The 23,808-nt window shown below is 50.4% G+C and overlaps 1 protein-coding gene across 1 annotated transcript; it reads left to right on the top strand.

Moving 5' to 3' along the window:
• Positions 1–1,626: 1,626 nt before the first annotated feature.
• Positions 1,627–20,359, top strand: FRMPD2 (FERM and PDZ domain containing 2). The gene is given in 10 exon segments (XM_036355903.1): positions 1,627–1,824; positions 3,780–3,903; positions 6,466–6,532; positions 6,534–6,661; positions 6,664–6,674; positions 8,428–8,452; positions 8,455–8,484; positions 8,487–8,586; positions 17,049–17,159; positions 20,263–20,359. Coding segments are annotated over 10 exon segments (891 nt in total).
• The last annotated feature ends 3,449 nt before the right edge of the window (positions 20,360–23,808 follow it).

Below are 23,808 nucleotides of genomic sequence, written 5' to 3'. Positions count from 1 at the left end.
AAGTTGGGTTGGCAAGACCTCTGTTCAAGATAGATACTTTGCATTTGGTTGGTGAACTCTTTCTGCCGACCCTGGAGGAGAAAGGCGACACCTGGACAGGAATGATGTAACCCCACTGATCTAGGAATCTGTATAGATGTGTGTATGCATACATGAAGTAATTATAAGAAGAAGATAGAGTTGGGTCTTTATCTAGTGACCTGCAAGGATGTTCGGGATCAACTATTAAGTTAAAAAAAGCAAGTTGCAGAATACCATGTAGTTTTGTATCCACAAGCCAAACACAAGCATATAGGACATGCCAGGCACCAGTCAGTGGGTGAGCCAGGTACCAGCCCATCACCCTGTCCACCTATGTTGGTTATTGCTTATGAAGAGACAGTGTGGTACATCAACCAGACTCCGATTTTCCAGCACCTGCCATGGGCCGCTGCTGGGGCTGGGTATGGCTCAGCTCCCCCAAGCAGCTCCTATCTTATGAGCACCTAACCTCACTGCTCACGCATAACATGGGATTGGCAAGCAAGCAAATATATAAGATGGTGTCACATGGAGATGAATAATGGGAGACAGTGGCAGGCAGATGGGGCTCTTTAGTGGTGAGTTTCTCATTGTACTTTCAGGATGGCATTAGCATCACGTGCTATATAGAGGGATCTAAGTGAAATCCATCCTTCCTGGAGGACCAGCTGACAAGGAAGGGCTTATCCTGCAGAGTGAGGCATGGAGCTGTGCTGGGTGCCGGGAGTGCTGCCGCTCCCACTGAGGCTCCAAGCAAATGATGGCTTCAGCAGTCCTGGCTCCCTTGACTGGAAAAGGGATGAGTTAGCCTGGCCCACCACCCGATAGGTTCCTATCACAGCCAGATGTCTATAGGGTCACATTGGGAACCATAAAGTGAGTTAAAAAGGTAGATTTAAAAAGGGGGAGAGATCAACAAAAGGACTTGTATACATGCATATAAGCATAACCAATGTATACAAACACCAGGGGGTGAGGGCATGAGTGGGGGGATGGGGGGTAATGGGGGGATAAGGACACATTTGTAATCTTAATCAATAAAGGAAAAAATAAAAAATAAAATAAACATGCTACTGTTTTGCCTTCATGGGAACAAACAGTGGTCCCTGTGAAGGACAGAGTGCTGGGTGAGGCCCACCTGAGCGTCTGGGAGGTCTCTGCTGAGCCTCCTCTCTGCCCTTCCTCGTGTCCACTCCCTGAAGGAAGGGGATTTACATTGTTCTCCAAAGGCCACAGTGAAGTGAAAAGGGAACTTAGCACCTTACTTCTTCTCCTCTAGAATTCCAGTGTCTCTGGCATCAACCAGGTCTCCCTGACCTTTTTGAAATAAAAATATATATATACATCCTGGAGATAAATATTATTTTAAAAGGGATTTTAAAAACTTTAAAAAACAGTTTGCCAGGGAACTAGGAGAAAGGATGAGGTTGCCCAGAGATGGCTAACCCATCCATCCAAGGATTTCTCTGTCCTGGTCTGCGGGGCGTTCAGAGCTCCTGGCCTGCGGGGCGTTCAGAGCTCCTGGCCTGCAGGGTGTTCAGAGCGGCGCTGGTACTCAGGCTCAGCTGCGCTCCTGCAGGGTGGCTTCCTGCTTCTCGAGGCTGCATGGCTGCACATGGGCAGGGACTCCCAGAGAGTCCTTCCCTTAGCCTCAGGACCCGTGGGCATGGCATCTGTCTCCCCCCAGGTGACAGGCTCCTGCAGGTAGACAGAAAGAGTCTGAGTGGCTTCACCCACAAGCAGGCCGTGCAGTGCCTCAAGGGCTCTGGGCAGGTAAGGGCACCCTCACTCATTCCTGAGAGAGTCCCTTCCTTCCAGAGTTTCTGCACAACATTAGACACTGCAATTTCCCCTGGGTGGGAGGGACAGGTAGGAAGCAAAACAAAACTTCCTTCTTCTCTTGCTTCTTCCTTTAGCACAACTTTTCCACGTGGATGTGAAGGCCAGGAGAAAGTAGACCGATGTCCCAAGCAGAACACTTACTGTCTATAAATAGCCTTGAACAACTTACTTGCCATTTGCCTAGATTCTGGCATGTCACAGCTGGATAGAGCTGATGGAGTGTGGCCACTGCCCCGCCTGGCTCTGGCTGCCTCGCCCTCTGCTCCAGCTCCCACTGACCAGTATTCCACCTGCTCCCAGGCCCTCTCCCTAACCTGCCTTTGCACATGCTGCACCCCACCCAGTTCACACCATTCCCATCCTGCTGTGTGGTTACAAGCCACGTTGTCCTGGGAATCCTGTCATTACAATGAGGTAGGAATTCCAGACCGAGAGCTGGAGGCACTCACCCACTAGGTGCTCTGTATTCTGCGCAGTTCCCAGGTGGCATCTGGGTATTGCCACGTTGTGTTCCACCTTCTGTCCAAGGTGGCAGGCTTTGCTTGCCCCAGGGTCCTAAACTGCAGGGCTAGCATCACTCTCCTGGGAACTGGGGAGCCAGCAGAGACAGAAAGGACTCCTGGGCCCCTTCTGGCAAACGTGGCTTCCTTTCCCAAAGCCATCTCCTGGTGATGGCGATTTACTTATATTGGCAGCCTCAGTTCACATATCTTGGGAACAGAATCATGATTTATTAGGTCTCTGTTCTTTAGACCTTTGCTAATTAACGGGATTACGCAGGCACTGGGCCAGCCTAGCGGTGGTGATGACAGTGGGAACTGTCACTCAGATCTTGGGCTGAGTGCTAAATGATATTGCAGAGGAAGAGTGTTAGTCAGGCCAAGGCCCCTCAATGAAGCTTGGCATTTCTGAAAAGCATCCAGCTGATATCTAGCCACTGGCCCTCAGCCACGCTTTGGGTAATAGGAGTTAGAATGTGTGGGGAAGAGAATGGAAATCGAACCGGAAGGAAGGGGGTCAGGTTGCCATGGGCTTGGTACACCGTGCTAGGGGTGGGACTTTAGCTGATAGGAAACACTGGAGACTCATTATCAGTATGTTTTAAAATAGATTTTAGAGAGAAGCAGAGAGAGAGAGAGGGAGAAAGAGGGAGAGAGAAAGGAAAACATGGGTTTGTTGTTCCATTTATTTCTGCATTCACTGGTTGATTCTTGTATGTGCTCTGATTGGGGATCAAACCTGAAACCTTGGCGTATTAGGACAATGCTCTAGCCAGCTGAGCTATCCAGCCAGGGCTGCATTGGAGATTCTTAACCAAAGTGTTGCCTTTTCAATTTGTGTCTTTGATCAATCCCTGGGTAGCCATGAGGAGGGTGGACCACAGGAGGAGATAGGGACCAGCAAGCCAAGGAGCCGGCCACAGTCCAGCTGGGCTTGGTGGCAGAAGAGGGAATGGACAAGCTCTGAGCGGAAGCTTCTGATGGAGAACATTCAAGATGGGAATTTGGAGGGCAGAGGGGAGAGCGGGACCACTGCAAGCGTGGTCCCTGGGAGATTAGAGGGATGGCTCCACGTTCTGGGGAGCAATTGCACAGGGAGAAATGTTTTAGGCAAAGTGAGGGGGAGGAAGTGAGGGTGGGTGAGAGAATAAGATGAACATGACCTTGAATACCCTAAAATAGAGGCACACACATTGCTTTCAGGAGCATTTGTCCAATATGCAGTGGAAATATGGTTTTGGATTCTATCAAATAGGCTGGCTTGCAGATTTTGATTTGAGATTCAAATGAAGCAGCTACTGAAAGTATCAGAAAATTAAAAAGCATTTTCAGGGTGAAGGGGGAGCCTCCCGGGTGCCATCTGAAGTATAACCGAGTTTGTTCCCTACCCTAGATCGCAAGCCTGGTCTTAGGGAGAAGAAGCCCAGGACTTCACAGCAGTGTCCTTCTGTTAATAGCAGGACGGGAGTTGAATGCACGGCTGTTTCCTTGGCAACAGCCTTGCCTGGCAGGCCTGCAAGCTGTGTCTCAGTGACAGATGGTGAGAGGAGAGAGAATCGAGTGTTACTATTGTCATGTCATCCTGGGTTGCTTTCAAATTGTCGCCTGGAAAGGGGAAGCGGGAAGGCTTCCTCTGGGTTCCCCAAAGATAGTGAGCAGTGGTGGCCGTGCCGTGGCAGCTTTCTGAAGACGATCTAACAAAACCTGTTTCCGGAAGAATAATGCATCGTCCCCAAGTGGTTGCCAGGCATAATTCTGTCCCGAAACCTTCAGTTGTTTCCTGATCAGCTGCTGCTTGAGTATAACATTTGGGGGTGACAGTGAAAGGAAAGGGTCATGCATTTTCTGTCCAAAGCTCCACACTCAAGCCAAGACCTTTGCACCAGGAGCCCGAGGAACGATGAGGCAGGCCAGAGAGAAAGGAGCTCAGAAGCAGCCTTTTGTCAGCAGCCTTTAAAAAGCAGACCCACAGTCAGTGTGCGTGGGCATGGCTGCACATCTGCGGGTGGTCTGCCCCTCTGCACGTCCCTGTGATTTTGTTTCCTGCTGGGAAAAGGTTTATTTCCTGGGATATCATGATCTGGAGCTTACAATTTTCCTTTTTTAAAATATTTTTTATTGACTTCAGAGTGGAAGGGAGAGGAAGAGAGAGATAGAAACATCAATGATGGGAGAGCATCATTTATTGGCTGCCTCCTGCACACCCCACACTGGGGATCAAGCCCTCAACCCAGGCATGTGCCCTTGACCGGAATTGAACCCTGGACCCTTCAGTCCACAGGCCGATGCTCTATCCACAGAGCCAAACTGACTAGTGCCATTTTTGATCCCTTTATAAGGTTTTCTGGAAGGTATAAGACAGGTTGAATGCAGGTAGCCATAGTGAGCGACAGGCTTGGTGGAGGCATACGTGTGCCTGAAACAAGTCTGTCCTCTTTCATTGCTGTTCATAGACTCCAGTGAGGACTTGGGAAACTGACCACGCAATGAGCTGAAGGGGCCAGATGATGGCAAAGGTGAAATTTGTCTCCACACACTTGAACCTAAGAGCTTCTGGGGCTTTTATTCTTGCCCCAAGTCAGAGTTCACAGGTGCTCTGTCCCTCCTCTGACCGGCTGCCAGCTGAGCTAGAGAGAGAAATGAGGGGGTGCTGAGAGGCCCAGTGGCTGCCGGGCCACTCAGGCTCCTGGATTGTGTCCCTCTTGGGTGCCCAGAGGCAGCTGTTTTGTCTTATGATCAGCCCGCATGGTTAAACAAAACAGCAGCTAAAACATTTCCATGGAATTGTCTCCATAGTCTAATTATGCAAAATTTAGTTTCAGGGAAATTAAAAAGTGATTGAGGCTCTAAAGGAGTCCGAGAAGTGTGTGTGATACTAGTTTTAGTAAAGACCACGGGCATACCGTGTCTGTCCCTGAATAGGTCTTTACGGCCAGATTTTGTTGACCATCTGTCTGATAGGATAGCCACTCATCACATGTGGCCATTAAGTACTTGAAATGTGACCAATCCAAATTGATAACACCTACTCACAATTCCTGAGGACTTGGTTTATGAGAGGAGTGTAAAATAGCTCATTAATAATTATTTTGTGTTTATTACAAGGTGAAATGGTAATATTTTTAGATTTATTTAGATATATATCCTATATAATAAAAGCCTAGGTGGCATTGTGCAACATTGTCACAAAATGGCCACTGTGATGTCATCACAAGATGGCTGCCACAAGATGGCTCCCCTCACATCGTTACAAGATGGCCAACACAAGATGGCCGGCAGGGGAGGGCAGTTGGGGGCAACCAGGCCTGCAGGGGAGGGCAGTTGGGGGCAACCAAGCCTGCATGGGAGGGCAGTTGGGGGGGACCAGGCCTGCAGGAGAGGGCAGTTGGGGGCAACCAGGCCTGCATGGGAGGGCAGTTGGGGGCAACCAGGCCTGCAGGAGAGGGCAGTTGGGGGCAACCAGGCCTGCATGGGAGGGCAACTGGGTGCAACCAGGCTGGCAGGGGAGGGCAGTTAGGAGTGACCAGGCCAGCAGGGGAGCAGTGAGGCATCAATCAGGCCAGCAGGGGAGTGGTTAGGAGGCGATCACACGGGCAGAAATGGTTAGAGACAATCAAGCAGGCAGGCAGGTGAGCTGTTAGGAGCCAGTAGTCCCGGATAGTGAGAGGGATGTCCGACTGCTGGTTTAGGTTCAATCCCTGTGAGATTGGGCCTAAACTGGCAGTCAGACATCCCTCAAAGGGTCCCAGATTGGAGAGGGTGCAGGCCAGGCTGAGGGACAACCTCCCTGTGCATGAATTTCATGCACCGGGCCTCTAGTTCATAGATAAAACATATGATTAAGTTTACCTGTTTCATTGTTAAACATGTAGCTATTTGAAAACTTTGACATTACATATGTGGTTTGCATTTGTAGCTCACAGTATATTTCCATTGGACAATACTGATCTACAACATGTATGAGACTCTCATAAAAATTAGCAAAATGAAATCTTTTTATGTAAAACATGGAATCCATCTCCTTGACAGTTTGCCATCTGAGGCTGGTCAATTTATGTGTAATGTGCTGAAGGGCTGACCTCCCACACATCCTACCATACAGGTGTGAAGTTTGAATTCAAACTGAGGAAGACTGCTGGTGGTGTGGGATTCCGTTTTGTGCAGATGGAGAGAGAGCTGCAGCCACCTCAATAATGATCTTGTGAGGAATAAGCGGCTCTTCCCAGGGCAGCAGCTGAGGAGAGCAGCCATCACAGCTGGTGGCATTATCCTGGCTGCAAATGGAAAGCCCACGGACGGCTCCTCTTCCAGGTGGGAGGCCATGAAGGCTGCAGCCTGAGTGCCTGCTGGTGTTGGCCATGCTCTCCCAGGCCCACCCACTGTAAGGGATGCTCTCGGCTCTTGTCAATCAGCCCTGGCGCCTGCACTGTGATCACCTAAAGAGAGCAGTCTGCAGAACATTCTCACATTTAATTTTTCATCTTAGTTTTTAAATATCTGACCTTGACTCAGCCTTGCTTTAATTAGGCTCATAATAAAATGGAGGATAAACCTTGACTTTTGTGTTGTCTAAAGGTGTAACACACTCTGGGAGGTGAGTGTGAGGGCTGAAGGGACTCCAGTGGCTCCCTTTTCTACTCCCCCACTTTTCTACTAAATTTACAGCTTTTGATGCATAGTGTTGCATTGTTTATCCTGTATCATCAAAAATCCTATATAATGAAAGCCTAATATGCTAAGTGTCTGGTTGGCCATTCAACCAATCAAAGTGTAATATGCTAATGATATGTTAAGGATGCTCAACCGCTCACTATGATGTGCACGGACTACCAGGAGGCAGACAACCAGTCAACCAGTTGCTATGATGTACACTGACCACCAGGGGGAAAGATACTCTGACTGGTAGGTGAGCTTGCTGCTGGGGTCCGGCTGATTGGGACTGAGTGAGATGGGCCGGACACTCCCTGGGACCCTGCCCATGGTCCCTCCCTGGCCCTGATCATACACTGGTGGGGTCCCTCGGCCTGGTCTGGGCTCTCTCACAATCCAGTATTCCTTAGAGAATGTTGGAGAGCTGGTTTCTCAGCCCAATCCCACAGGCCAGGCAGAGGGACTCCACTGGTGCATGAATTCATGTACTGGAGCCCTAGTGTAATTTATGAAAGACAGTGAAAAGTGGATGCTTTTCAATGCTTATAGTACAAAATCTCTATGGAATACTGTACATATCAGTCAGGGTCCTGGCAGAAAATTGAGTCATTTGAGGAGAGTTTAATAAAGGTGTGAGCAAGGGAAATAATGGAGCCCTGGGGCTGGGAACCTGGGTGCAGTGATCCACTCCCCCAAGTCCAAAGGGACATGGGAAGGAGCAATTACCATACCCCAGAAGCTGAGAGAGCTGGATGGAGTGAGCTCACTGAAATGAGCTGTGACACGAACTGAGGGACGCAGTCTCCAGTGACTACCCCATGGGGAGGGAGGCAGGCCCACGCACACGCACGCACACACACACACACACACACATGCACTACCCAGCTTCCCTCTCCTCCTACCTTGCAGCCCTAACAGACATGCCCCCAGAGCACAGGGCATGCTGACAAAGCCAGAGGAGGGCCTGGGGTGGGTGAAGAGGGCCCCGGGTAGGTATGGAGGGCGGAGAGTCCCCAGGACAGTGTATGTATGGGTGGGGATGCCTATCTATCGGCTTCGGATCTCAGAAACTGGGGCAATAGCACAGGTGAGAGGTCCGAGGGCCTAGCTGACTGTTGGCTGGTGATGCTGAGAGGGAGGCCTTGGGAGGGAAGGAGGTTGAGACAGCAACAGCCACTTGCTTGAGCCACTGTGTACCTGAAGAGAAGGCATCATCATTGGTGCACTCCCTCGGGGGAACTCAGGCTCTGCCTTGCCTCCGCCCACTCTGGGAAATCAGCCCCAGTGGTCTTCTCCAGTTTTCCGAACTGAGGAGCTTATCCAGGTGGGACGGGAACGGCCCCAGGGCGGTGGTGGAGAGCTCAGAGGAGACCACGGCCATCCAGCCCCTCACCTAGCTGTTTGCTTCCTGTAGGCGGTGCTCCATTTACTGCGAGGGGCCTCTCAGAAGTCACACTCCTGCTTTGCGGACCACTCCGGGGGTCTTGCCTGAGATGGACCAGGGCTGGCAGGCAAGATGTGGTGCCCTTGCCCTCTCCATAGGCCTCACGTCAGGCACCCCGTTTCCTGGCTGGTGCGTTTGAGAAGGCCAGCTTTGCCTTGGGTAGGGTTCGACGCCACCTTCTCACTGGGGCCGGAACATAGCTGGCCCCCAAACCTCCATTGGTTGAAACAAGTTCCTGAGGTCTTATCTCTGCCATTTCCCTCCCCTCCCTGCTTCTGCCTCTCCTGACGTTTGAATCTCCCTGCACATGGTCACATGTGCAGATCTTGGCCATGAATGCGCTAGAGCCAGGCTCCCTGGCAGCCCAGCCTAATTGCGGGGAAACTGGAAACAAGAGGAGTAGATGCGAAACCAGAGTGTCCATGCTGAGGAGTGGAATGGGGAACAGAATGTGCATCCGCCCTCCTAAAGCATGACTTCCACCTGTGGTCCAGGGAAAAGAAAGGCATTGGGATCAGGGAAATTCAGAAGTTTTACCTTGATGCTGTATTAGGTTCTCTAGAGAAACAGAACCATTTAGATGTGTATGTGTGTAGGTATATATGTGTGCCAATAGCAAGTGCACATATATGCATAGAGGAAGGAGGGAGGGAGGGAGAGAGTAGGGAAGGGAGAGGGAAGGGGTGGGAAGGGGAGGAGAGAGGAGTTAGAGAAATTTGAAGGAACTGTCGGGGCTGGCTAGTCTAATTCTGCAGGACATGTGGGCAATCTGGGGGCAGTGTTCATTCTTTCTTGAAGATCTCAGCCTTTTTCTCTTAAAACCTACAACTGATTGATGAGGCCTGAGGGCAATCTGCTTTACTCACAGTCTACTGATTTAAACATTAATCTCACCTGAAAAATACCTTCACAGAAACATCTAGACTAGTGTTTGACCAAATACTGGGTACTGTGGCTTGGTCAAGTTAGCACTTAACATTAACCATCACAGTGCCGCGTGTTGGGTGCCTGGGACATAGACTCCGCAGCAGGGATGTACTGCTCCCGGGAGGATGCGGGAGGCCGGGTGGAGGAGGGGCGGGGAAGGAATGTGGTGCAGCTGCAACAGGGGCCTTGGCTGACCCCACAGAGATGCCTGCAGCTGGGAGGGCCTCTCGGAGCTGTCCTTAAGAGGGGCAAGAGAGCCCGTGCCTTTCATGAGCAGCAACCGGCTCTGGGGCATGGCTGCCCCAAGGGAGGGGCCTGCCTCTGACTTTGGCTGAGGAAGCTCCCTTGAGCGGCAGAAGGCGCTAGCTGAGCGCCATCAGCAGCTGGCACTCCTAGCAGCTGGCGGAGAGGACCTTGGTCCTGGATGGTCTGTGTGGACACCCTGGAATCTCCCGCACCTGCTCTGCACTCGATCACTGCATGGGCCTTGGGCAATTGCCTAACTTCTCTAGGGCCCATGATTCCTCATACAAAACGAGGATTAAAATGATCACTTATCATCATTGAAGGTGACAGTCACTAAAGACAGCAAGCACATGGGACTTGGTGACTCAGATCCTCTTGATGCTCAGACTCCAACAGGTTGTTTGATACTGACTTTGGTGGGAAAAGAGCTATGGAAAGGAAATAAGAAAGTTGCCAATTTAGAAAAAAGCTTAGCGGAAAGCAATTGTATTATACATCTGATGAGGGTGAGAGAGGATCAAGTTTTGCACACACAAAGGTCAGGCCGAGGGGGTTTGTACCATGGGGTTTTGTTGAGATACCTAGGAAGTGCCAGGGGAAAAGTTGTCTTTCTGTCCTTGAGAATAGTTCCCTCCAGGAGAACCCAGTAGAGCGTGGAGGGATGGCTTGGGGTAAGGTATGGTGGGGCATGCTTTCTTTCTCCTGCCTGAGGCCACGTGCAGAGGAATTTTAGTTCATTTGTGTGACTCCAGAGGTCAGATTGAAGATCAAGAAAGGGAACATTGAATTCATAGCTAGACTAAAGTAATTATGAAAAGAGGCAGCTGTAAAACATTTTGAGTAAGGTTATTCCAGGCAGAAAGAATATCAAGTGCAAAGGCTCTGGGACAGGAGTGACCTGGATGTTTGAGGGACAAAAGGCAACAGTTGGTGTCTGGACTGGAGATAATGAAGGGGAGAACGGAAGGAGACGTGTAGAGGCCGTTGGGCCAATTGTAGGTTTTGGAAATGTGCTGAGTCCACACTGTCTGCAATGGACGCCACTGGAGGGGGTGGTGCGAGGATGAGGGTTCAGCAGGAGCCTAGCCTTGTCTGGTCTGTGCTCTAGGAAGACCCCTCAGGTTGCTGGTGGGAATGGACTGCAGGAGGTAAGCCAGCAGTCATTCAGGGAAGATATTACTGTGGCTTGGACTCAGGTTGAAGCCGAATAGTTGGTAAGAAGTAGTGAGGTTTGGAAAAGGTTTGGAGGTAGAGCCCATAGGATTACTTTCCCATTAGATCTCGGTATGAGGAAAGAAAACAAAGTTTGGCTTGAGAAACTGGATGAATGGTGCACACTTTCCAAGACAGGGGTGCTCAGATGGAGCAGTTTACATGAGAAGCAGCAATAGTTGTTGAAAGCACTAAAGGGAAAGGTCTATGGAATAGCCAACTGGACATGTCTATTAGGCAGTTATTTGTGGAGAATTGGCATGAGGTCAGGGCTAGAAAAAGTGGATTTGGGAATTTTCAGCAAACAATACCACTTAAAGCCATGACATGGATGATACCACCTTCGAAAAGATATAGAAAAAGTCAAGAAAAGGGCTGACAAGTAGGCTATGGGCCACTCCATCAGTGAGAGGTCTGGTTCAAAGAAATGAGACAGCAAATGGGACTGAGAGGAGGTGGCCTGGAAGGTGGTAGGAAAGCCAGGTAAAGGATAGAGTTCAGGGTCAACTTGACATTTAACTAGAGTAAATGAGTGAGGGGCCACTTATGTTGACTATTGCTGAGCAGTAGAATGAGATGAGGACAGAGAGTTGTCCTTTAGCTTTAGAAAGAGGTAGTTCAAGAGAGATCCTGATTAGAGCAATTTCAGGTGGGGACTGAATAATGGGGACAGAAACCTGGTTAGTGGGGATGCAAGGGAGAAGGTCCAGAAATAGTGCGTACAGGTACTCACTTGAAGAGCAGAGATTCAAGGTGGCTGGAAGATGAGAAGCAATTTAGAGAACAGAGACTCACCACATTTGCAGATAATTAGTGAGCTGTATGCCCTTCATTGCTAGAAATTCCAACAGAGCAGTCAACAACTGCTCAGACACCAACTAGGCCCAGCACGCCCTCGGCATTTGGAGGGGAGGAAAAATCCAGAGAAGCATAAGATCTGGAGCCACTTTAACCACAGCGTGGGAGCTTTCGGGAAAGCCAGCCTCACCCAGTGGTACCCTGGGGGCTAGAGATGGCAGGCCTGGGGCTCTTTGCAGCTCACAGCTCTGTCCTGCCTCTCTGTGGCCTCTGGAAGCACTGCGGTAAAGAATCCCCCCCTATAGGAATTCCCCCCTATGTGCATCATCATTCCTATGTTAATACGATGCTTCACAATCAACGTTTCTTAAGAAAACAGACCTACATTTTCAATCTGTACTGAAACATTCATTTTAATAGCCCTTTTAAACTTAGTTTTATTTTTGGGCCCATCCACTCCTAGGTATTTCCAGGTTTCAGTCCTGGTCCTGGCCTGATGGATAACATACTATTGCATTCAGTTTGACAGTATTTATTACAGATACCCGAGGTCCACGGAGACCTCTTATGGGCAGAGAGACAGTACAAATACTGAGAAAGGGTGGAGTACTGTGCCTGGGCATGTGAGAGAGAGAAGCATGTGTACAGACAGACAGTAATGAGGAAGGATGGTTTTTGTTGGAACCATGCAAACCCACTGAGATTACATGGCTTGATTTTATTGATCATATTAGAAGACTGACAAGGCAGATCTGTAGGGACTGGTAGGTGACCTGAAGTATGAGGTAGCTGACGTCCTGCATTAGGCACGTGAGATTTGTGACCAACGGGAGCCAGGCATATGTTCCTTGAAAGTATTCAGACACATTTTTTAAAGAATTCTGTGCCAGACTTTGGGAACAAAAACTAATGAGTCTGAAAAGCAGAAGAAGTGGGTAAGCACATTCATCAATGGTATTCTTTTCATTGTCTGAAAATGTACAACACAAGTGTACTCTAGGCTGTAACTGGAATATTTGCCTAAATGATCGAAGAAATAATGTACAGAGATTAATCTAAGGAGAACCATTGATATGATCTTATAGGAAACATACAAGGAACTGTATTTCCCTATACGTGGGGCCTCTCTTGGGTTTTAACGGTGTTACTGCCAGCTAGTTCGGGGTGATGAGACCTTGAGAGCTGGATTAAAAAGAGACTCTGGGTTTAGGTGCAACCCTGGAGTTTGACTGGCCACGTGCCTTTCATCTAACATGGTTATCAGTTAATATTACTACTTTTTTTTCTAATTATTAGTATAGGTGGTCACTGTCCCATTCATTGACTCACAGAAGCTCGGGGTTTTCAGTATAAAAACGATCGAGTCCAACTCCTAGCCCATGCTGGAATCTGCCCTGGACGTCCCTGAAGGAGGGGACTTGCTTTAGCTTAAATATCGCCTGGGGTGCAGGATTCGCTCCTTCTTGAGGTGATCCACTTTATCATCATGTTCCCAAAGTTAGGAACATAGTGGAAATCACACCAAGCCATGTTACCCCTGCGCATCACTGTGGAAGATGCGACGTTCCCCATGGTGTCGGAGCAGGTCAGGTTTTCTCTGGTTGAGCCTCAGATGAGTGTGGTGACTTGCGCTCTGGGCTCTGCAGAATGCGATCTGCGAGTGCTGGCTTGTGGGGAGAAGGTGAAGGTGCGGGAGGTGCACTTTCCACCCACGCTCCCTTCAGGGCTGACTCTCATTGAGTTGGAAGTTGTCACTGCAGAATGTTTAGTTCTCTCTCTCTCTCTCTCTCTCTCTCTCTCTCTCTCTCTCTCTCTCTCTCCCTCCAACCCCCCCAGCACATATGTTTAAGTTCATGCAATTGAAACATGCAGCTTCAGCAACCATCACTTAGTGGAAGAGGTGATGGAAGGCTTCAGAGTCACTTAAGAATGTAAAGTGAGTGCCCTAACTGGTTTGGCTCAGTGGATAGAGTGTCGGCCTGTGGACTGAAGGGTCCCGGGTTTGATTCTAGTCAAGGGCATGTGCCTTGGTTGTGGGCACATACCCAGTGGGGGGTGTGCAGGAGGCAGCTGATCGATGTTTCTCTCTCATTGATGTTTCTGACTCTATCTCTCTCCCTTCTTCTCTGTAAAACAATCAATAAAACATATTTTTTTTAAAAAAGAATGTAAAGTGAGGCCGAGGCCTTGAAATAAACGGAGTGACGGCCTGGCCTCTGGGAGGGAGCACTCTGTCCCTGGAGTAATAAGGAGGCGAAGGGTCTAATGCTGCAGCTGGCATGCAGGTGCGTCATCAGAGCAGCTGGCTGAGCCTCGAATGAGGCTGCCAGGTGAGAGCTGTTGGTCAGACGGGAGGGCTCAGGGGACCCTGTGAGCTGAGGGGAGCTAGTGCGGCAGGTGCCTGGCTAGGGACAGGTGGTCTAACAGCGGAGCAGAGCCCTCAGTAGGCTTGGCTTGGCGCTGCCTTCAGCAGGTTCTTTCCCATACAGGCTCGCAGGGGACCGCCCCTACCACCCGCTCACCCCGATACACACTGTGACCACTCCCAAATCCCGATCTCCAGCTCATGATCATCGTTTGAGCTTCAAGCCCAGCAGTCCACTGCCTTTTCCACTTGCCGTCCTAGAGACCATGCAAATACCAGACTCGCGGGGGTTGGCCCTGAGCTCCCCGCACTAACCAGGGCTGACAGGACGTCGGTGGGGCCTGTCCCTGGAGAACTGGAGAAGGCTCAGCCTCACAGAAAGACACAGGACCTGAGCTTGGCTGTGAGTTTAACCACAGCGATTAGGGCGATTACAAAACTGTGGTATTGCAACCTAGAGATGCCGTCTGCTCATCTGAATTGTCTTCCTGGAAGGGGCCGTGACTTCAGTGAGCGAGTGTCTCAGGAGCCTGTCCAGGGAGCACACACCCTCTACAAGCAAAGGCCTCAAGCGACTGCACTGGCTCGGAGCCTGGCGGGGCGCCTCCTTGGAAGCAGCTCTGAGGAGGGGCTGCATTTGGGTTCCAGGGCCCTGCCAGCTCGTGTGGGGAGGATGGCGGGGCCCGGAGCTCACCCAGGGTCTCCCGGTCCTCCTCTAGGATGTGTCTATAAAAGGCTTCTTTAGTCAGACAGCTGGGGGGGTGGGGTGGGGAGGGCGGGAGTAACTAGGACTAGGTCATTGACTGTACCTGGAAGTCAGCAGAGAGCTCTGGGACCTTGGGCCCCTCAGGCTCCAGGTGGGAGTCCTGCTGCATTATCCCGGGCGCCCTGAGCTGGCTGCGAGCCCTGATGAAGGACTCTGCCTCTTCACCCGCTGGTCACCTGCCCAGACATCTGGCCTTGCTCTGCAGCGATACCACCGTCCTTATTCACTCCCCAAGTCTCCAGGTCTTGCCCTTCCATGAAATGGGCTGTGCCTTGGGGCTCTCACGGGCCCCTTGCTCACCGTTCCCCACACCCATAATCAAACTCCAGGCCACAGCTCCAGGGCAGCCTGGGGGTGTGAGGAAGGGCAGGAGGAAAGGCAGCCGCTCCCTGACTTGTATGGGGTGATGGCCAGCAAGCCGTCTCTGGACACTTGGGCCTCTTGCCCTTGCCTTCCAGGCTGATGCCTCCCTGGCTCTCTCTTCAGGCTGGGCTGGTAGCTGAGCCCCAAATCAAAGCAGTAGAGCAAGCGGTTTGTTAGAAAGGTGGGCGCAGAGTGGTGGCGGCAGTGGACAGTCCCTCACTGCTGTTGCTGATGGACATGCCCGCAGAGCACTGCTGCTGGGGGCCAGGGGGGGGGGGATGCTGGGCAACAGGCTGGCTTTCCCGTTCTTTAACAAACCTCCATGGTTTTCAGCACAATTTCTATACAATTAAGAAACCACATATTCTATACAATCCAGCCAAGTATCTTAAGGTTTAAAACCAATTTTCCCTTGAAGTGCTGAGTGATTTTTAAATGGTTTCCTTTTAAATGAATGTTCCTCTTTAGTCTGTTGCATAGTCGCCTTAGATACACAGGAATGAGTGTATATCTACTCGAAGTGCACATTTATACGCACCCTGCGGCTCTCACGAGCAGAAGTAAGCTCTCCTGACCGCAAAACTGAGGTTGGAGCAGACATTCGACTCTGCTGGGGAGGAAGACGGCCCCGTGGCAGTCGGGGGCTTGTAGCTGTCGGGAGGTGCCAGAGCCGATTTTAAGGGCAAGAGACCTCACACCCCATAATGTAACAAAGCCAGCCCATTGGTTTGGGGGTGGGGAAGGAGGCTGATGAACAAAGAAGAGTGTTTTTAGTGAGAAACTAGATCTGGGTGCATTGTTTTAGATTCTCCTACTCATCATTCCTCACCAGACCTTTGACAGACACTTTCTGAGCACCTTCTCTGCATGTGCAAAATGCTCTGCCGTCTGCAGGGGCTGCTCTTTGCAATGAACAGCAAGCGTGCTGCCTCAGGCAGCCTCTAGGAGCTGCTCTTTCACTGTGTGTCTGTGTCTTTGCTGCCAGACACTGTTCCAGCATTCATCTGCCTCCTGTGTCACACAAGGAGGAAATGTTCTTGTAGTGGCTGCCTCCCAACGGCCACCTCTTCATGCTCAGGAAAGGACCTGATATTCGCACAAAGTGCTTTGCAGGTCACCTGCTCGAGTTGCACCCAACCCTCTGCTTTCTCCTTTTCCACCAAATTCCTCTGTTGAAGTAGTACTTGCAGTCAGTGTAGTAACAGCATCTCCTACTTTCCGAGACCTTGTTTTGTAACAGGAACCATGGAGGGCTGTATCAGAATTATTTAACGTAAGCATCCCAACATCCTATACGTTGCTTGATCTTCCCATTTTTCAGATGAGAAAACTGAGGGTCCAGAGGAGTTAATAAGCTTGGCCGAGGTCTGACTGACTCCCATGTGAAGAGTTACTCCTGGAACTGGGTCATAGCTCTACTTTCAATGCTTTGCCCTTTAGCAATTCCCCATGGTCCCCTGGGATTGGTCGGGGGCTTCCCCTGCACCCATAATGCTTTGTGCTGCCTCTACCATAGCACTCATTACCTGCATTGTGACATTTCCTGCTCACATTCCCATTAAATTGGGGGCTCTTCCAGGGATCATGCCTTACTCAGTTTACCTCATGGTCCCAGAGCAGCTTCTGGTAAGGACTGTTTAAACCCTGGCTGGCTTTCCTGTGATTTGCCATGATGAGAATCCTAAAAAGCAAGGGAAGACAGGGAGAGGCACCTCTGATCAATGCCAGAAGACACTGGGTTTCTGTTTTCTAGTCCTGAACTGGATGGTGCGGCAGCTGACACATGCCATCCACCTGAAGTCCCTTCTCCCTCCGTGAAAGAAGAAGTGAATTTTCCCATCAGCTGTGCGTCCGGAGACTGGCTGCCTGTGGGGAATGTTTGGAGGTGGATTCAGGGAGCTTCCCTTGCCGCAGTTCTGTTCTTGGGGTGCTCTCAGAGTCCTTGCCCCCGGAAGAGTCCCCTGATAGTGAGAGCGAATGGGAGGACGGAGAGGAGCTCACAGACCCAGGTGATGGCGCCCTCAGGTGGGTATCACTTTGGGAAGATGGGGCTGGACCGAGTTCTCCCATGAGGCTCACTGTTTCAGCCACTCTGGCTGCCTGATGGCCTGTGGGCAGCAACGTGCTCCCACCACCGCCCCTCTGGTCAGATGTCACCATGCAGGCGTTTTCACTGAGCACCTACCATGCATGGTCCATGTCCATGACAACCACCCCAAAGGAAAAGGTTATTATTGTTCACATTTTACAGAGGACACACTGGGGACATTCCCAGCATCTTACAGTGAGTAAGTCAGAGTCCCAGTGCCCCCCGGCTCCTACTCTGTGCAGGATGATTCAGTGCTACCCTGCCGCCTCGTGCTCGCTGGTGCGCTGCCTGTGAAGTACTGGCTCCTGCTTCCTCAGCTCCTGCCTGCCTCTGGGTTCGGTATTGAAATTTTCAGAAAGCAAGTCTTGGTCTCATGCAATGTTGTGCTGGGCTGCATATCTGGCGCTTCGGCCAGACAGGTCATGCTGTGCTGTCTATTCCTAAAACACCTAGATAGGAAGGTATTGCTATCAGGCCAGGCCTTGAGATATGGTCTCATGGCCCCTTCCCAGCATGCAGGCCTTCTTTCTCAGAAGGCCCAGAAGTCTCATTCCAAATTTGGGAGACAAAGGACTGGAAAAAGTATAAATAGAGTTTCCTCCATATGGGGGGCCCAGAATTTGAAAGACACATTTTTCTCTGGGCCTCCACAGAATTTAATAATAAAATGTAACTCTTGTAGTCGTCACTGCAGTTCAGCCTCTGCTTCGGCAGGGTGCTGTAACTGTAGTTGCTGGCCAGCTTAATAATAAAGGCTCCTAAATTTAAATTCTGAGTCGGTGGTCTATCTTGCTGTGTGAACTCATAACATTTGGAGGCCCCCAGCGAGATCCCCGGCAGGGGTGAGAGGGACCCCCTATTTAAGGCAGGAGACTCTCCCCCATTTATCGCCGGGCACGCAGCGAGATACCCCACATCCCTGTGGGGAACGACTACCAAGGAGGCTTCCAGTCTCCCTTCCTGGTCCCAGGGAGGTGGAGGAGACTCCACCCAAAACTTTCAATTCGGAAACTGAGCCACCTGGACTCTCGGGAGAGGTAAGGAAGACCGGTCGTTAAACTGGAATTGGGACGTCTCACGGAAGGACCTATACGGAGGGCTGGACACAGCAGTACTCCTGGTCCTGACCCGCGGCCACGACGGTGGCCGGGGTCCCTGGTTTGTGCGGCTTTAGGCTGCACTGTGTTTGTTGTCTGGTGTTTGTTGTCTGGTGTTTGTTGTCTTTGTTCTTTGTTGTCTTTGTCTTTGTCAAAATGGGTTAGGGTCAGTCGCCTTAGTCGACCCCTATCAATCAGGCCCACTCCAAGTGAGTGGAAGGGGAGCTTGATCACCTCCCGGGAAGTCATAGAGTTCCCTTAGGCAATTAGTCAGGAATTGGTTGGATTGCTTAAACTCTGAGTAAACATTTGGTAGAAGTCAAAAACTCGGACTTTCTGGTGTATGAATGTAAGTGTGAGAGTCTGTGTGAAGTGAAAGCTACTTTGTGCTGTCTGGCTGTACACATGAGAGTATTTGTTATCTCTTTCTGTTGTTTGTTTAAAGATAGGGCAAACCCGCTTTAGGGGGAAGAAAGTAGAGAACTTTTAATTGCTTTTCCCTGAGGTATGATTTTGCTGTGTTAGGTTAAAATTTTAGAAGTCTAGGGTTAATTTAAAGGTATAAGGTTGCAACCCAGAGAAGTTTAAACAAAGGCTTGTTAGGTTAAGATTAGTACATTTTCTCATGGCCTGTGTAGGGTGAGGGAGAGGGACTGCTGGCAATGTGGCCCTTCTTGTTGAGCCACCATGGCTCCGCACAGCAAGCTCCTTCTTGATCAAGAAAGCCACGAGAAGCTGGGACTGGGTCACCAGGCTGGGGTCCGATCGTGCTGTTGAGGTCACAGGAGGAGGAAGAACAATGTGAAGCTGGGAGTAGAGTGGGTTGACATCTTGACAGGCTGCTAAAACACCTTCCAGCTGTTAAAGTGCCTCCACATATGTAGTTCTAGTCTTAAAAGAATGCTGAGTGTTCAAGAAACTTCCACATGAGCACACTCTCAGGGTGCACTGAGACGTGCTGGGGCACTGGCTCCCGGATTTGGGCTGTAATTGAAACACACCCGTTCACGCTCATCCTCGGGGCCCAGCACACTCTCGGCACAAATGATGGCACTGGAGGCTTAGAGGACGACGGCAGGCAAGCTGATCACGTGGGTGGGTATTGGAAATTCAAACATGACAAGAGGGTTCGTTCTTCCCTGAAATAGAAAACAAGTGAACAGAGGGGATGACATGGAAGCTCTGAAGACCGCACATGCCATTTATGGGGAAGTCGGACAGCTGACAACGGTGGGAATGAAACATGGATTCACAGAGTGTGCAGCAAGCAGGGAGCGGCTGCCCTGTGGAGGGCAGTCTTGTGGAGAGAGCTCCTCAGGGCTGGGGCTACGGGAAGAGCCAGCACGGCTTTGAGGACTCGGGAGGCACCGTGAGTGCTGGGCGTGTGAAATGCCCAGGAGCTCTCTGTGCCCTGGAGGGAGGCTGTGGAGCACAGAGAGGTGAGAGCGGGGCTTCGAGGCGAGCGGCTCAGGCTCTGAACCTAGCTCCACCCTCACGAGCGGGTGACTTGCAGCAAAATGGCTCTTCAACCATCCAAGACTCAGCTACCGATTGCCAAATGGGGATAACAAATCCCACCGCATGCTCTCATTGCAAGAGTCAGGGGACAATCCGAGCCAGGCATTTGGCACACTGCCTGGCATGTAGTAAGGGCTTAAAAGGTGTTAGCTATTTTTATTATAAATCAAAAAAGAGGAAGAAACATCAGCGAGATGATGCAGCCTTATGAATATCCAATCCTGTTGGATTTTCCCCATGTAGACAAAGGAACTGGCAGTCAGACTTATGCCCTAACATGAGGTGTGGAGTGGGGTGGGGAGAAGTCCTGGTTTATGGAAAGACTGTCAGGGTCTGGGATGGACTGAATAGCCCTCAGCTGTGGACAATGGCTTAGGATGTAATTAGGCTGAGTCTTGTCACCGTCACTCATCCTTTCCTGCAGCTGGAAGGTGGGCGTGCAGGTGGGACTGCTCAAGGCCCGCGGGCTTAGCCTGGGCTCCACGGAGCAGCCCACCGATGCGCTTCAAGGTGTCCATTGACGTCTGCACCTGGAATGTTGATTGTGTAGTTCTTTGGGAAAAAGCGGCTCTTCATATTCTTTAAATTTTCTCAGAGATCTATGACCCAAAAGGCTGAGGACCTACCTCTGTTGTAAATATTTCCACTGTCATCCCAGTGCGGGGAGAAGTCCTGGAGGGCACAGAGGGCTGTGCTTACGGACGGAGCAGTGCATCCTTTGAACCCATATAACGAATTGTTTTCCTTGGTCCTCTCAGACAGGAATAGTGCACAGGGAGTTTCTATCAATGATTTAATTTAACCCTCACATCAATTTTGAATGATATCCTCATTCCTCTTTTATAAATGGGATTTAAAATGTTTATTTAATTATCCCAAGATTGTGCAGCTAGGAGAGGCAGATCCACACTGCATCTCTCTGACTCTACTTTTGGCACATTCTTGCACTTCCCTTGAATGTGTCTTTCGGTGTGAACTTAAGATAACATAGATGCCTTTCCATCACGTGTCACGGGTCCTGCTTTTCCCTTACAGAACATTTCTCTCTAATGAGGCTAAAACAGGCCCTGCTATCCAGTGGGATAGGAGTCAATGCAAATGTTCTGTTTAGAAAAGGCTGCTGGCCCAATGGCAGAGGCCACCCAGGAAGAGCGAGGCATTGTTCAGGCGAGCACAGCCTCCCGAGGGAGAGCCTGAAGTTCCTGTGTGGATGTCTTTTTGACTGTGGCCACATGGAAGAGCCCTCAGATGCCCTTGGTCCAGGGAATGTGCCCACAAGCTCCGCCACCAGGAAAAAGAAGGCGCCTGAGAAGATGACCTGTGATGCAGGGTCTGGCCCAGTTTTTAAGAACTAAGGTTGAAAAGATCATGCCTGTCACTTCCGAGGCTCGTTTGGGTAGTGTCTGTGACCTCTCTTCAGTTCTGGGATGTATGTCATGTGTGTGTGTGTGTGTGTGTGTGTGTGTGTGTACACTTGCACTCATGTCTGGGGGTGGGGACTTCCATCTGTGAAGGATGTTGAGAACCAACTTCCTACATTGAGATAAGCTTGCCCAACCTTGGGACAAGGTGAGGCACTGGTGCCCACTTTCTGGGGCAGATGCAGTGTTCTGGTTTGCACTATCTAGTTCCCCATTAATGGAAGCAGTTTTTGTGGTTTTCAACATGTCCCTAGTTACCGCAAAGGAATTGGCTCAGGGTGTTGGCTCAAAGGCCATGAGAGTCATGTGTTTTGACATCTTTCTGTGTTCTATGCAACTTCCTATGGGTATAAATTCTTTTGAAAGTGTTTTCTTTTGGGATTCAACAACTTGATTCTCAACCTGATTCTAAAGATTATATTAAGGAATTGTAAGATGGGAACATATAACGCAAAAGGAAGAATGGAGAGGTGGATCCAGCATTACCAGGTGTTGGACATACAGCCATGACAAAATCTAAACCAGGTGGGAATAGCAGACGCTCAAAAGAAATAGATCTGGTGGACCCCAGAGTGAGCAGGGGGCACACTTAGCTCTACATGATAGAGACACACGGCAGTCAGCGTCTCTGTGGGGAGGGAGGGCACCTCACAGAGAACAAGGATGGCTGACCCATGATTAGATTCAAAGGTATTTCATCTACTAAAAGTCCGTACAGATAGACTAAATGCACAGGAACACGTCAGTAAAAAGCTGGCAGAAAACAGACTTTCATCATATCAGATCTACAGAGTCATGTGTTTTGATATCTTTTTATTCTGGCTTACAGTAATATATAAATTTAATTCTGGCTTACAGTATACAGTAATATATAAAAAGCATAACAAAAAAGAACTACAAAGTTGAAGATATTAAAATAATGACAAAATTAATGAAAAAATAGCAATGGATTGGAAAATAATTTACATAATTGTGAATAAAGATTGATTTCTATAATGTTTGTAAAGCCCACTATCTATAATAATAAAAGTATAATATGCTAATTAGACTAGACAGCTGAACAACCATCCGGACGTCATTCCGGACATCCTTCTGGATGAAGCTGCGGTGGCGGGGGCCAAGGCAGAGGCAGTTAGGGGTGATAAGGCAGGCAGGCAGAGTGGTTAGGGGTGATGAGGCAAGCAGGTGAGTGGTTAGGGGTGATCAGGCAGCCAGTCAGAGTAGTTAGGGGCGATCAGGCAGACAGGCAGAGTAGTTAGGGGTGATAAGGCAGGTGAGTGGTTAGGGGCAACCAGGCAGGCAGTCAGAGTAGTTAGGGGCGATCAGGCAGACAGGCAGAGTAGTTAGGGGTGATAAGGCAGGCAGAGTGGTTAGGGGCAATCAGGCAAGCAGGCGAGCACTTAGGGGTGATTAGGCAGGCAGGCAGAGGCAGTTAGGGGTGATCAGGCAGGCAGGCAGAGTAGTTAGGGATGACAAGGCAGGCAGAGTGGTTAGGGGCAATCAGGCAAGCAGGTGAGCAGTTAAGGGTGATTAGGCAGGCAGGCAGAGTAGTTAGGGGTGATAAGGCAGGCAAGTGGTTAAGGGTGATCAGGCAGGCAGACAAGTGGTTAGGGGCGATAAGTCAGGCAGGCAGAGTGGTTAGAGGCAATCAATTAGGCAGGCAGGCAAGCAGTTAGGGACCAGCAGTCCCGGATTGCGAGAGGGATATCCAAATGCTGGTATAGGGATGGCTACATGCGGGATCGGGCCTAAACTGGCAGTCGGACATCCCCCGAGGGGTACTGGATTGCAAGAGGATACAGGCCGGGCTGAGGGAATCCCCACCCCCATGCACAAATTTTGTGCACTGAGCCTCTAGTCTATAATAACAAAAGCATAATTTGCAAATCGACCGAATGACCAAACAGCAGAACAACCATCTGGACTACCTTCTGGATGACTGACCATGTTATGACATGCACTGGTGCCAGGCCTGCCAAGGTGGGTGCGATAAAATTGGTTGTGGGGGGCATGCCATCACCCCACAATCACCACGCAGGCCTCCCTCTGCGGGGCAATTGATGGGGGCCTCTGTGATCAATCACCCCAAAGATGGAGGCCCAGGCTGCCCTCTGCAAGGCAGTTGATCACTGAGTCCTGGCCGGGTGGGAAGGGCCTCCTTCTGCTGGGCAATCAATTGCCCCAAAGAGGGAGGCCCAGGCCACCTGGCTGGCAGCTACAGAGGAAGGCCACCTGGCTAGTGATGCTGTGGTGGGTGGGCAGGGCCTCCCTCTACAGGGCAATCAATCTGGGGGTCCCGCAATCAATCACCGCACAGAGGGAGGCCCAGGCCACCAGCTAGTGATGCTGTGGCAGGTGTGCAGGCTGGCCAGTGATTGCCCCACAGAAGGAGGCCCAGGCCGGCCAAGTGATCGTACCCCACGCCTGTCACCCACAGAGGTAGGTGACTGGCTGGTGGGGGAGGGAGGGTAGCGCCGCACAAAGCAGTGCCAACGGTGGGGGCAGGGCCAGCTGCCGGGAGCCAGGGGAAGGAAAGCCCTGATAGGCCC

This window comes from Myotis myotis, unplaced genomic scaffold (assembly GCF_014108235.1).
Source record: "Myotis myotis isolate mMyoMyo1 unplaced genomic scaffold, mMyoMyo1.p scaffold_m19_p_24, whole genome shotgun sequence".
In the NCBI taxonomy this organism is placed as follows: domain Eukaryota; kingdom Metazoa; phylum Chordata; class Mammalia; order Chiroptera; family Vespertilionidae; genus Myotis; species Myotis myotis.
Note: the sequence above shows the minus strand (reverse complement) of the source record. Positions and strands in the feature narration are given on the sequence as shown.